The following is a 14,975-nucleotide window of genomic DNA, read 5'->3' on the forward strand; positions in this document are numbered from 1 at the left end:
CATCCAAGTCAGGGTCTGCAAACTTGGCACTTTTAAGATTTGTGGACTTCAACTCCCAGAGTTCCTCAGCCAGCTTTGAAGTCCACAAGTCTTTAAAGAGCCAAGTTTGTAGACCCCTGATCCAAGTCATGGTGTTCCCAAAGGTGCTTTTTTTAAGGGGCAACTGGACTTTTTGGTTTTTCTTTGAAGATTTTTTGAAACATCTTCAAAGAAAAACTAAAAAGTTCAGTTGCCTCTTGAAAAAGCACCTTTGAGTCTCCTATCTATGCATTCTTGCCCTTATGTTTGTTATCGTCTTATTTTAGAAATGGTACTTGAATTTAATAATATATATGTGTATTTTAGGTATGCTTTAGAAATATCTCCTTTATACCCTTCTAGAAAACATATGTTAAAATGCCTATTAAAAATCAACAACTGTTCTCTTACTGATTAAAGGAAGATCTGACTGGCACTGAATGCTTTCCTTATACTGTCAATTTCAAAATATTGACAGATTTTTTTTAAAAATAGAGCAGCATTTGGGAGGTGAAAGAGGAAGAACAGATTGTTTTGATAAGCCACCTTTCCATCTTTCCTAGGTTTGATACTTCTATCATTATTGCTGCTTTGATTGCAACAGTATTGAATACTGCACTTAAATCAGGTATTATATGCATACATATACCTATAATTTTATATCTCTTCTATAGAAAAATGAGAGTAATACACTTTCTCCATTTTAGTAGAGGCCTGTTAAGATTTTTAGTCAAATAAGTCAGATTTTAAAAAAACAGTGCAAAACTGCAAAATTTGGGGGAAACTTACATGGGTTACATTCAGTCACATTACAGACCAGATTCTGGTATAATAGGAACAAGTGTAGTTTCCACTCTTTGTACATTAAATGCTGTTCTCTTTCTCTCTGTTCAGACCCTTCCTGGAAACAAAAATGAGGAAGAAATTGGAAAGTCCCTGTTTTGTTGCAAATTCCTCCCATTATGCTTGTTTCAAATTTTGTCTGACCATTAGTCTTAACTCCTCTTAACTACCATTATCTTGTTTCACTAAGGTTAATCACAGGTGATTAATTTCAGACCACATTAAAGCTATACTTAAAAAATATTAGTTCAAGCTGTTCACAACTGAAGAGCAAGAGGGTCTCATTCTTATTTTTATAATTACCTCAACTGTGAGGTAATTATTACATCTAAACTGGCTTGAGGCCAAGTGCCCAATTCCATAAACTAGTTTAACAGGGTTAGATATTTTAACTTCTTTAAATTATTTTCTACTAGTCAGTTTAAGCAGAGTATCCAGAAATGAATTTCACTGATATTTATCTACAGCCTAATTACAAACAACATTGAAATTGATGGTTCATTCAGGAAAATACAGAAATTTTAATAGAAGATGAGAGGCTGCTGCTCTATGTGAAGTAGATGGCTACAGCTAGTGATGAGGATCAGGGCACTGTTTTTTTTAATTATTTGTAAACTACTTGGCACATTTCTTTTTTTCTTAGTGACTGCATACAATAGCCAGCAAATACTGGACATTGTGTTTATCTTGCGAGTTCTTAGGCTTATAAGAATTATCGACAGCATCCAAAGGTAAGTGCTTTTTAGAAGGACACAGGTATTGTACATCTGCAAATTAGAACAGGTAGGGTGCAGTTGAGGATGAATAATCTGAATTGGCCTTCTCCATCCTGATTATTTTCAGATGTGTTGGATTGTGACTCCTAGCCATCAATAGGCATTATGGCTGGAGATAAGGGAGTTGCAATCAAATGCAGTTATATGAGGTTGGAGAAGGATAATTCAGTAAGTGACATGTTGATAGTACAAACTGAATGATGAAAAACAGCATATGGCATGTAGTAAAGGAATGACAGCAACTACATGGTTAAAAAGGTTGAAAAAGTGATGCCCTCTACTTAGTGAAAATTTTCACTGAATTGGCTAATAGTGGTTTTAAAAAAAACCTTACCTCTTCTTCCATGATGTTTTATGCAGTATTTCCTTCCAGGTTCCGTGTTATTATGAATACACTAATAAACATTGTGCCTACGATGCTAACCTTTGGAGCATTAATTCTGGTAAGCAGTACATAATTTTGTCTTTTTCCTTGCTTCTCCCATATAAGTAAAGGCAGGTCTTAAATTCAATCACCAATGTTTCCCATTTAACGGAAGATCACAGCAAATGATGGAGAAAGATCTTTGACTTCCTGGATAGCACTTGCCAGTCAAAGTACTTGATTAGACAAAGAGATATTCTCAATAATAGGCAATCTCTGTGCATCATTATTACTTGCTTGATTATGTCAAATGTTGTCAGATGAAGAACTGTGACAAGTGTTGGCTTATCTGATTGAATCCACCATAGCTGCATCTGCAGTATGACTCATTTTTAATAATACTGGCTCATGTCCTATAGGCTAAAGATCAAGATTTTTAAATGATGTGTATTGTCCTTATAGCTTTTCAGCATCCTTCTGGCAGTTGCTGTTCTTGGCTCTGTTTAAAGATCTGAAGATTAATCCTAATGTCTCCTGCATGCTAGTAGTATGCTTTGCCATGACTGTGTTTGCTTTACAGAAAATTGAGATGAACAACTTTCGTTTTAGAGGTAGAGATAGGGAAGACAAGATGCTCCACTTTCGAGCTAAAATTGAGCAAGTATTTATAATTACCTAGGAATGCTTGATCATCGGGAGATTGATTGCTGAGTAGATACACATAGAATCATGCTAGAAGAATGGTTCCCCTTTTAAATTAAAGTCAATTATTTTAATTCCATTTTAATATGCCAGAAGAAAATGATAAAGATTATGATATATCTTGCACTCAATTTAGGAGTAATTCATAATTATGACTGAAAATTACACTATACTTTGTTTATCATGGATGTAAAAACTTCATCTGAAAAAAAAAACTTCTGAGACTTATTGGTGGAAGAAGAACTATATTAAACTGAGTTCATAGTCCTCATGACCATGGTTTGCTTATAGCTTGCTGAATAAAAATTGGCTGACAAACCTTAAAGATCAGATTTGGACCATAACATGCTACGTCAAAACTGAACTCACTATATTGTGTGATACAGTATTGCATGAAGCCAGACCTAATTTAATTGCTATGTTAAGTGATATCCTTATGTCCCATCAAAATCATATTTGGAGGATTCTTAAATCTACCAGAACAATGGAAGGGGAGATGCTAGAATCAGAGTGGGTGCACTCAGCATAAGATCACTGCTTTAACATACAGAAATTCCTTTTCACTTTTTAAAAAAACCTATCCACAGTAAAAAAAAAAAAAAAGGGACGCAGTGGCTCAGTGGCTAAGACTTGTCGATCGAAAGGTCGGCAGTTCAGCGGTTCAAATTCCGAGTGCTGCGTAACTTGTCCCAGCTTCTGCCAACCTAGCAGTTCGAAAGCACATAAAATATGCAAGTAGAAAAATAGGGAACACCTTTGGTGGAAAGGTAACAGCGTTCTGTGCGCCTTTGGCATTTAGTCATGCCGGCCACATGACCACGGAGACGTCTTTGGACAGCGCTGGCTCTTCGGCTTTGAAACGAAGATGAGCACCACCCTCTAGAGTCAGGAACAACTAGCACATATGTGCAAGGGGAACCTTTACCTTTACCTTTATCCACAGTAAATAGAGTGAATGGCATTTTCATTAGAAAACTATATGTCCTGTCAGACTGTTTTGTTTGGTAATTTACCTTCTTACTCAAGGAGAAAACAACAGCAGCAAAAATGTGGGGAGCTTTCTGAAGGGATGGTTGGAACAGGTGATTGGAGACATCCTAATACATTGGTCTCTGTGACTATTTATAACCAAGTTCTGGATGTGAATTCTTGTTTTGCAAGAGTGCCCATGGTATGCTCCCTCAAAATTCTAGATGTGTCCATGCTCTAAAATTGTCTAGTGACAGTGATAAAGAACAAGCTCTCCTGCTCAATACATTTTGCCTTTAATATAAACTTATAAACTAGTATAAGAAACAAACAAGTCTTCTTTTTTGTCAGGTGGTTTATTATGTATTTTCCATTATTGGGATGGAAATCTTCCATGGGAAAATCCAATTCTTTGCCGGAAATACCACCTCACCGCAAGCTTTGTACTGCGGAAATCCTGTTTTGAGTGGAACTACATTTGCACGAGCCAAATATTGCAGGAACAACTTCAACGACATTGTGTCTTCTTTCGTTGTCCTTATGGAATTAACTATTGTCAACCAGTGGCATGATATCCTTTTTAGAGAGCCATTGTGAAATACAGAGATAAAGATAACAGCTTTGAGAAGAAGCATCATTATCATCAAGGCTTGAGTTGCCAAACATAGTAGGTACATCTGTGAAGGAAGCTTCCAAAAGAAGCGCTTTGATGATTTCATCAAATCAGTTTATGTAGTCTTTACTCCCTGAGCTAGAATGTTTGGCAGAAAGTGTGTGTGTGTGTGTGTGTGTGGTATATCTGTACATGTAGGTACACATTTGCCTTTTCTTTTGAGTCTTCCTGGAATTCCCAGCTTTATTATTATAAGTCAGCTTTTGAAGATAGAGAGCAGAAGCTTGTGATAAAGCTCAGAGGGCTGCTTTCACAGAAGGGGTCTGAAAGTTGTTGTTAGAGAACAGGATAATGAAAGGCGTTCAGAATCATTGTTTGATCATCCCTGGTCCTGTGAGAGTGCAGTTTCTCTAGAATCAGGCTTTTGATCAAAAGAAGTCTTGATAGATTTATATAACTATGAAATGCACATATAGTAGCTACTTTCCTTGTTCTCCTTAATATTGTACTTCTTGCCAATGGATTTGCCCTTGTGACTCATGAGAGTGCAAAGCTGTTTTTCATCATCTTTCACATTGTTGTGGTGATTATGATTATTAAGTAAGTCTACCTCTTTACAGCCATAACATTGGAAAGTTTTATTTTTGCATGGATATTTTTCAGAAATTTGAAATTGTATTCATTTATGGAATTTATACGCCACCCACATCTATCACAACTATAGGCTAAGTGGAGCATATAACTCTTATATATTTAGCATGTACAACTATATGCTAAATGGAAATTACCTGCACTCTCTTAAAGACAGGCTACTATTTCCTTGGGAAGATTCTTCTTCATTTTCACAGTGTAGTTCAAGTATTGAAATTCTGGGCCTATGTTTATAGTTACTTGGAAGTAAAAACATTGTCTGGTTTATTAGCAAGCAGGGCTGGGGAGTGTGGTTGTATTAGTTAGTCGTTTGACATTTGGAGAAGAGTAGCCAGTATTTCTGGGAGGCCACAGAATCTTGATCTGGTTTTTCTGCCTTCCAAATTCAAATAAGTGAATGTTGCCTTGTCTGCTATAGTCATCAACATATTTCCTTCCACATTAGGTCATGAACCTTTGATACAAAAAAATTATTCCCAAACTCTTTTTGATTAGCATAATAGAGGAAACAATATCCTTTTTATGATACACCATGATGTTAGGAGAATTATTCCTATCCACGTATTATTTGCTATTTTTATTGTTTGCCAAAATAGGATAAATCTGTTTCTAAACTTTTAACCCATTTACATAAATTTTTATTTTTCATATTTTGGCTCTACATTCTTGTAAAGAATTGAGGGATTATATGATGTAGAGAGGTTGCAATACAGTGACTAATGCTATAAAAAAACCCTCACTAAATATAGTAAAACCTCTTACCGAGTAAGCACAGATGAAAGCTTTGCAACCTTATTCTCTCATTATTATCCACTTTGAGGGCTGTTCAGATTTCAATAGACCATGCTAATAACAGATTATAGGAAGCTACCTTTTACCTAACACTATTTTTGCTCATTTTAGTACTAAATTAGGGTTGGTCACACAATTGGCCCGATGTTTACACTGGACTTGGCATTTTACCAGCCTATGGAGTCCTTCTCAAGGGTGTGGGATAGGCGGATGTTGCTTGATGGTGTTTCTCATACCTGAAAATAGTAGGTTGGAGAATCCTGCCTTTTTGTCCAATGATAATTCATGCCCATGCAAATTGCCTCATAAAGGAATTGTATCAAACCAGGAAGATATTGATTGATGGCATTTGGAATGTGACATGTTTGATTTCCAGCATCTTTGTAGCATTCATTTTGGAAGCGTTCTTTGTGGAGTATTCTATTGAGAAGAGTGAAGTTGAAACTGCCATTGAGAAGAAAATTCAAGAACTAGGTATAGGGGTACAAGAGTAAGTAAATCAAAAATACTTTTTATTGGCCAAAACAGATGATTTATAAAGCAGTTTTGGTAGAATTCTTGTGATCAGCAAATGTTTTCTCCGAACCCAACCAGGGTGAAATCCAGCAGGTTCTGACAAGTTCTGGAGAACTGGTAGCAGAAATTTTGAGTAGTTTGGAGAACCGATAGCAGAAATTTTGAGCAGTTTGGAGAAGTGATAGTGGAAATTTTGAGTAGTTCAGAGAACTGAAAGCAGAAAATTTGAGTAGTTTGGAGAACCAGTAGCGGAAATTTTTAGTAGTTCGGAGAATCGGCAAATACCACCTTTGGCTGGCCCCAGAGTGGGGTGGGAATGGAGATTTTGTAGTATCCGTCCCCTGCCATGCCCACCAAGCCACTCCCACAGAACTGTTAGTAAAAAAATTTGGATTGGACTGGACCCAACCATTTGTCCCATCTCATTATCTAAATCTGTTCTGTTATAATCTGTAGTAGTTAAAACAACTTTCTTTAGTGTTATGAAATTAAGACTTTCCTAACTAGCATTCTATTTCCACAGTGGGCAACTAATTTCCTAAGAGAAGTTCATTAGCTAGGCATCAGTACAATAGCAATATTACAAGAGCAAGCCTGCTTGCAAAATATAGGGCTACCGGATCTTGGCTGCAAAAATTACAAGTGACCACTAGATGGCAAAAGAAGCCACCACAATCCTTGCTGTTTGCTGCCACTTAATGGTTTCTTTCAATTGTAGCTACCAAGCACAGGTAGCCTTAGCAAAATGGCTAGTAGAGACTGTGGAGGCTAAATCATGTTATGGAAGCCTTTGAGTTTGAGTAATCTATCTGCAAGGTGGCATGTAATTGGCTTTGGGGAGAGTAACGGTCCCCCTACAAGGCTGAGTATTCCTGGATATAGTGCTTTCTGTGAAAATATAGATGTCACTAGATAATCATAAATCTTTTTTTAAAAAACACCCAGCTTCGGGTAGTTTACTAGCTAAGAAAAAGCAGTCCTCCAGCAAATAACACATCTTGCTTTGGATTAGTCTAGATAAATCAATATTATAAATTCGGTTTGGGAACTTTTTTAACTTTTATGGGAACCTAAATTAGTACAGAATAGGACAACAAAATTATTTTTAAGGTCTGCATGTTTACTTCTTAAATGGACCTTGGTTCACATATTCTAAAACGTGGTATATTTGGCTATTGTTTTCTGAAATAAACGTCAACTGTTGTATTCATAACATGCTTGTAGCAGTGGTGAAATCCAATTTTTTTTACTACCGGTTCTGTGGGCATTTTTATTTATTTATTTATTTATTTATTTAATCATATTTATATACCGCCCTATCTCCCGAAGGACTCAGGGCGGTTTACAGGCACTTAAAAACACATAAACACATAAATACAATATAAAAACAATTAAAAAACTTATTCTATAAGCCCGTTATTAAAATATAAAAATAAAACCCAATTAAAACCCATAAATTTAAAATCTAGCTCAGTCCTGCACAATTAAATAGGTATGTTTTAAGCCCGCGGCGGAAGGTCCGAAGGTCCGAAAGCTGACGAAGTCCGGGGGGTAGTTCGTTCCAGAGGGTGGGAGCCCCCACAGAGAAGGCCCTTCCCCTGGGCGTCGGCAGACGACATTGCCTTGCTGACGGCACCCTGAGGAGACCCTCTCTATGAGAGCGCACGGGTCGGTGAGAGGTATTCGGTAGCAGTAGGCGGTCCCGTAAATAACCCGGCCCAATGCCATGGCATGGCTTGGTGGGTGTGGTGTAGCTTGGTGGGTGTGGTTTAGCTTGGTGGGTGTGGCTTGGTGGGCGTGCCAGGGGAAGAATACTGCAAAATCTCCATTCCCCCACCCCCACTCTGGGGCCAGCCAGAGGTGGTATTTGCCGGTTCTCCAAACTACTCAAAATTTCCGCTACCGGTTCTCCAGAACTTGTCAGAACCTGCTGGATTTCACCCCTGCCTTATAGTCATCAACTACGATGTATTTTTAAAATGACTGGATTTACATAATATTTTAACCAAAGCAAAGAAACAATATGGCTTAGCACATATTGTGAGCACAACCTTATTTTATGCTGTTTATGTTAGCTGCTAAATGGCTCTTGGCATAAGATTTCAGTAGACGGTGTGATGATGTCACATGCATAACATCAGACAAATTATAACATTTGTGTTATGTCAATATGACACATATAGCTTCCCCCACCCCTTGTTTGCTCTCTGCAGAGGTATCCATGACAAACAAGTAGAAAAAACTTGAAATCAAAGAGACGCTTTTAAAAAGGTCATTTTTAAAAAATGTATATGTGTACTAAGTAGATGGGTTCTGTTTTTAGGGATGACCTTTTTGATGGTAGGTTGATAGACAACCTTGAAACCAGTGAAAATGATCTTGGAAGTGAAGAGGGAATGGCAGTGAAGAAGAAACCTAAGGGGTTGATGTTTAAAATTGCCTCCAGAAGTAAGTGCACTGTCAGAGAACTTGTGTTTATTATTGGGCAAATCACCATGCTGTGAGATATTATGGATTTTTCCCTAAGGTGGGGAAAACATAACTCTATTTCCTTAAATTGCATTGCTCCTGACAAGTTGGAAAAATCCCATAATTCTTAGCTCAGCTAAGAGTCTTGATTGTTGAAAACTCAGGGAATTTCTAGACAAGAGTAAACTGGAAAAGCTTATGTAAATGATGTCAATTTTTCTCTATGGCTTCTTAGTTTGCAGCTTTTCAAAATATAGGAAAAGATGGCATTGTTATGTTGACCTACAACTCTCTCTTCCTTGCTTCATGGTAAATTTCTTAAGAGACTTAGATAGTAAATTTTAATACAGCATGAACAACTTTGATTCTACCCATACTATCTAAAAAGAGCAATTTCATTTATAGATTGACGGGGAGGGGGGTTGTGTCTATGGCCTTTTGCACTTTCTATACTTTCTTGCTCTTCCTTTTTTTTACCCCAGTGTCCCTTTCCGTTATTTGATGTACTTTATTAATACTAAGGATTCAAACTTTAAAACCTAGGTCTAGTATAAGTGGAAATGTAGGTTGCAGTGTCCACCTTCTTCACAAAAGGAAGAAAGGCTGATCCAGCCCAAACCAAATGGTAAATTGGACCATTTGGGGCGTGCATAAGAGCACAAAAGTGCCTACCATTCCTGTCCTATTGTTCCCTTTCATTATATCAAATTAACATAGTTGTTTTGCTTATATATATGTTTATATGATGTGTTGTTGTTTTATGTCAATGTTTGCGTATACTGTTGTGACAAAATAAAAATAAAAAAATAAAAAAATATCCCCTATCCCAGGGGTGTCAAACTCATGGCCCGCAGGCCGGATGTGTCATGTGCTGGCCACGCCCACCCCCCGGTTTAGTGAAGGGGAAAGTCACGATACGTCACGTGACATGACGCCGCGAGTTTGACACCCCTGCCCTATCCTCTCCGATTCTGTACTGCATGGTTCTAAGGCTTCTAGGGTTGGGGGGGGGAAATAGTCATGGTATAGACAGCATAGGCTGTTTTAGTCCAGAGGTCACCAACCTTTTGGACCTCAGGGACCACTAAATTCATAATTTTAAATCCTACGGACCACATATGATCTGCCTAATGACCGTCTGGGTGGGTGTGGCTAGGTGGTCATATGATTGGGTGGGCATGACCAACTCAATGTTACTCACGTCGAGGGGTGCCTCGCCAGCCTCTACTCACCCTTCCCATCCAAGCCACTCCTCGCCTTCCTGCCTGGGCTCCGTAGGGCCCCAACAGGAAGCAGTTGTTGGAGCTAAGCAGCCACGAGAAAGCGTTGGCAAAACAGCTGCTTAGTTCAAATTGGATCTGACCAAGAAGGAGGCTCAGTAGAAGCACCTCACTGAGGACTACCAGCATAGGCTTTCTAAGCAGTAGGAAGATCTGCTCTTAGAACAAGGTCCTCTGGTTCTTTGCCACCAGCGGCACTTTCTTCCAGTCTTCGCCCAAAGCCCTGACCAGGAGGCCGAAACAGACCCCAAGTCAGAATTTCTGCCTCCCTCCGACCCACACAAAAAGACCCCGAAGGGGAAAACACTCTGCAGCAACCCAAACGTTCATTGCACATATCTGTCCCAGGGATCGTAGTTTGAGGACCCCTGATTTAGTGCAATATAAAAAATGCAAATAATTTTTCTGCAGACCACCAAAATTTTCTTGCAGACCACCAGTGGTCCACGGACCACCAGTTGGTGACCGCTGTTTTAGTCCACAATGTAGCTTTGCACAATCAATCGAACAAAAATGCATTCCCCGCTCATATCTGTGGGCTAAGTGGGAATCAGTAGCTTGAGTTTTCATGTACACTATACCTGGAGAGGTTCAGCTAATTGATTTGTTTTTGTTCCTAGGATACAGGACTGTGGATGCCTTACTCCAACGCATGTTTGAAGCAGAGATAGCTCCAGAAGAAGAAGGTCCTTCCCTTGATGAGATCTTAAATCTGTCCCCAGACGAGACCTACGCAGGGAACCCAGCTTTTGACCGGGCTGTGTAACATGAAGAATGAGTGGAAATAACTGGAATCTTTTTGAAGCAAGTCTGCTATTTTGATTGTTTTCTAGCTCACTAGGTACCAGCTTTATGCTATTACTGGTCCCTTCTGTTACTTGCAACTGAAAGATTATTGGTGCTGTGTTCAAGTTCTTCCCTCTAATGAATCAAGCACTCAAAAGCTTTAATATGTACAGTATATAATAGATAAAATGCAGTATTTTTTATAAATGTAAAGCATATTGGATGTTTGAAATACTTTGAATTCTCCTACATGCTTAATGTATTACTTGGATACCTAATATTGAAAGTTATATTACTAAATGCAGCTCTGTCCACTACAATCCATGGGTATTTTTTGTTTTGTTTTTTGTAAAAATAAATATCAGGAAGAGATCAAGTAATAAAGGCAGGGGATCCAACCCTACTTACTATTGTTCCTCATTCATCCACCACCACCCCACCAAAGTTGTAGTGGGCTAACCCTCTGCTTTGTTTCTGAAAGCAGAGTGCATGGATGCACTTGACTGATGGAAGTAGATCCATGTCTGAATTACTTTACACTGGTCAGTTTAAATAAAGATAGTAGTATCTGAGTCCTAACTATTAAGCATTCATTCACATAGTTAAGGGCTGACGCTGCCTCACTGGTCCTGCTTCTCCCATTGTCGGGTGTAAAGTGCTATTTTCTACATTCCATTCATCCAGAGATGGAAATCAAGAAAAGGGAAGACACTTGACTCTGATTTTTTTTTCAAACAGATCAGCCTTGAACTTTCCACAATATTTGAATGTTGATGTAATTCCTGATTCCAATTGTGTACAGTATCAAAATTCAAATATATGAAAACACTAAATGTTAAGTTGAAAAGTATTTGTATGCTTGACTTTAAAAGAATCAGATTGTGGTGGAAATTAAATAGAGATGTTTAACACACGCATGTTCAAATGAACCAAAATGAGTCATTAATTTTTTTGCATAGGATTGAAGTGCAAGCCATCTTGAGAATGATTCAGTTGAGTTGGGATATAATAATATCTTATTGTCAGGAATGTTTTTGACATTCTGCATCTTTAGTTAAGCTTCTGGGGTAGTACTTATTACAAAGTAGTTCATCACATTACTGTGTGTTGTATTGTATGGTATGTACTGGGAGAGGGAATGGTAATTAGCCATTTAAGGGCTGGGAAACATATTTCCAATATATTTTGGAAAGAAATTCTTTGTTCGAGCTCAGGACTCTGAGAACAAATCAGAATGGAACTAAATTTGGTGCTCTTCAAAATTCAGATCTGTTCTTCAAAAATGACTTCAAGAAAAAAGAATCCACCAGTGACTCTGTATGAGAGAGATAGATAGCGATCTGTTGGCTTAAACCCACTTCCCTCTTTTCACCTAAGACCTAGGTGGAACAGCTATTAAGAGGTTGGAAAGAATTATAGAAGCCATGCTCTGCATGCTTTCCCTAGAATAAAGCCCATTTCCATTCTGGAAAATCCCTGCCAATTAAAATTTTTTTAATCTAAATTGTTACTGATTTGAGCAAATCAAGTCCTTCTTCCCCATCACTAGTTGGGGGGGTTGCCTTCAACTGATGTATTCTATACCCCTCCATGTAGCAATGCAGTATCTGTCAGATGTTTTAAATCAGGGATGTCCAAACCTGGCCCCTTGAAGATTGGTGGACTCCCAGAATTCCCCAGCCAGCAACTTGCTCATATTTATAGTTCATGCTGGCTGGGGAATTGTGGGTGTTGAAGTCCACCACTCTTCAAGGGACCAAGTTTGGACACCCCTGTTTTAGATGAACTACTTTCACCTGAAGTCATTGTTTGGTTGCTGATGAAAGCTTTCCAAAATATGCAGTGGATAAATTTGTTCCCCTGCTATACTTATTAATTTTTTTTCTTTCAATTTATAAGTATATAGGTAATAGTCACTTTTTGACTGCAGTTGGGGCCATTAACTATCACTAAACAGCAGGGGTTTTTAAATATCATGTGACCATGCCTGTCTTATGTCAGTTTCAGCTGTCTTATGTCAGTTTCTTCCAGTCAATAAGCTCAATGCCACATTGGTACTTAATGCCTAAGTAATAGCTTTAATACAATATAATTGTACTTTTAATTCAAGATACGCTGGCAGTATTACATTTATCTATTACTCTTGATGCCTTCTGTTATTTACTATTATTTAACTCTTTTATCTGGAAAATTAAAATGAATGGACTTGACTAGACAATTTTCCTTTGAAAGCACGTTTTATTGTTTATAAAGTACCCACAGGAAAAAAAAGACACTGGAGTATTTAAATATTTAGATATGAGTTTCACAAATGTTGACTTCTTCATCCATCTCAATTTTCATTCTCAAGCTTTGGGTCTCTCCATGTTAATATTTTTCTCAACACTCCACTCCCTGTTCCCTATTTTTTGGCTGTCCAGTTCCAAAAAGAGGGTTCATCTCCAATATTAACGTTTTTGATAAGTGTTAGCAAATGGAAGCAAACACTCATCAAACCATTAATAGTGCACCATTTAAGCATCAGAAATGCAGTGCCAACCTTTGCAAGTCAAAGTTAACTGCTGCTTGACGAAACAAGATGAAACCTCATGAAAACTTGATCAAACCATCTCAAAACTTTTGCGTTGTTTCACAAGAGTTCAGCATTTACTTCCGTGATCGTTTGTTTTCAACAAGCAACACCGCAAGCCTGTTACGGAGAACTATTATTTTATTGGAGTACGTTTTTAAAAATAAGTCTCTCAATGTTGCCCTTAAAGCTCCCAAAGAAGGCAAGTGGTTGCAGTCTTGTATGTTCAGCAAAGTGACGAAGAAATTAACCCAGACCTCTCCATTGGAAATCCTAAGGGGGGAAAAAAGAGGGGGAGCAAAAACTTAAATCAACCTTCCCCATGTGGCCAGATGTTTTTCAGAACCAGCATCACAAATGGAAAGCTGTGTCAACTCTTTTGGAAGATGGACTAGAGCTTTATCCAAAACAGGCTGTACAACAAATCTCGGATTAGATTTCCTACTGGTTAATACCAATTCTGGGCTGTTGGATCAACAATAAAACATTTCAGTTTGTGTTCAGATTATTTTTTTCTAGGTTTCAGAAATACGTTCTATTCTTTCAGACTCCCATTCCTTTTTGTATTTTCAATGACAATCCTAATTGAATGGCTATATAAAATGGTAAAAGAAAAATCATTATATTTCTAACCTTGAGAACCCTTTACATGAAAAATAAATGTGCTAATCACCATTTTTGCATGTATTCTATTATCTGTCATAAGCTGAGCTATAATGCAACTAAAAATCCTAATGTTACTTTGTTTTTTACAAACATAATCAGATTTTATTAAAAGTGCCTTAAGATCACTCTGTAGAGCAGTTTTTAATGTAACACAGAAATAATTATGTATCTGGGGAATATAATGCTAGTGGTATCCGAGGGACATATTTATGTTTTGCACTGGTTCTTTCCATTTCTTGGAGAATACCCTTAGAGCAAATTAATTCTTTATTTCAAAAATAAATTGCATATTCATGCGCAGGATTTGAAGAATATAAATAGAAATTGTCCACAAATCCTGTTTCCCAACTTCGATTATGACAAAGGTTGATAGCATCTTCTATAACGGGGTGTCACTCCATTTCATTGAGGGCCGCATCAGGGTTGTTTGACCTTGGGGGTGGGGGGTGGTGTGGCCAGCTCGCCATCACTTGTGTCAGGGGCACCTGTGATGGCCAAGTGCTAAGGCAGAACTTCCCTGAGACCCTCATTCACTCTCATTATAATCTATTTTCCTTCCTTCCTTCCTCCCCTTCTTTTTCTTCTCCCCTCTTCATTCTCCTTTCTTCTTCTTTCTCTTTTCCTTATTTTTCCCTTTTTGCTCTCTTCCCATCTTCCCATCTTTTTCTTTGTCGTTCCTCTTTGCATTTCTCCTTTTCCTATTTTTAGTTTGTTTTGTTAGCCCTCTGCCAGCGAAAACAGAGCTCCATTTTCTCTGGCAGAGGGTTCCAGGAGGCCGTTGTGGCTGAAAACGGGGCCCAGCAGGGCTGCGTGCGGTCCCCCCGAGCTCCATTTTTGCTACCAGAGGCACCTTTGCTGTTTCCAGGGTGACCCCGCGGACAAGATCTAAGCACCCCACGGGTCAGATCTAACATGCAAGAAGCAATTCTACAGTAGAGAAAATACATGGCTCTGGAAAATT

General features: G+C 38.2%; 2 protein-coding genes across 4 annotated transcripts in view; one reads left to right on the forward strand and one right to left on the reverse strand.

Moving 5' to 3' along the window:
- The window catches only part of LOC131189167 (two pore calcium channel protein 1-like), a 29,458-nt gene extending 18,699 nt beyond the window's left edge, over positions 1-10,759 (forward strand). For 2 of the 3 annotated variants that reach the window (XM_058165085.1, XM_058165086.1), the window contains 8 exons: positions 582-646; positions 1,505-1,592; positions 2,011-2,080; positions 4,024-4,243; positions 4,795-4,885; positions 6,105-6,218; positions 8,568-8,692; positions 10,614-10,759. In XM_058165085.1, the coding sequence (XP_058021068.1) occupies positions 582-646; positions 1,505-1,592; positions 2,011-2,080; positions 4,024-4,243; positions 4,795-4,885; positions 6,105-6,218; positions 8,568-8,692; positions 10,614-10,759 (919 nt within the window). The remainder of the gene's footprint in view (positions 1-581; positions 647-1,504; positions 1,593-2,010; positions 2,081-4,023; positions 4,244-4,794; positions 4,886-6,104; positions 6,219-8,567; positions 8,693-10,613) is intronic. The other variant, XM_058165087.1, reaches the window with a different exon arrangement.
- Positions 10,760-13,347: 2,588 nt separating this feature from the next.
- Positions 13,348-14,975, reverse strand: part of BUB1 (BUB1 mitotic checkpoint serine/threonine kinase) — a 40,396-nt gene continuing 38,768 nt past the window's right edge. The window contains exon 23 of the mRNA XM_058165083.1: positions 13,348-13,621. Coding sequence (XP_058021066.1) covers positions 13,426-13,621 — 196 coding nt within the window. The 3' untranslated portion in view covers positions 13,348-13,425. The remainder of the gene's footprint in view (positions 13,622-14,975) is intronic.

The sequence above is a fragment of the Ahaetulla prasina genome, chromosome 1 (assembly GCF_028640845.1).
Source record: "Ahaetulla prasina isolate Xishuangbanna chromosome 1, ASM2864084v1, whole genome shotgun sequence".
Lineage (NCBI taxonomy): Eukaryota > Metazoa > Chordata > Lepidosauria > Squamata > Colubridae > Ahaetulla > Ahaetulla prasina.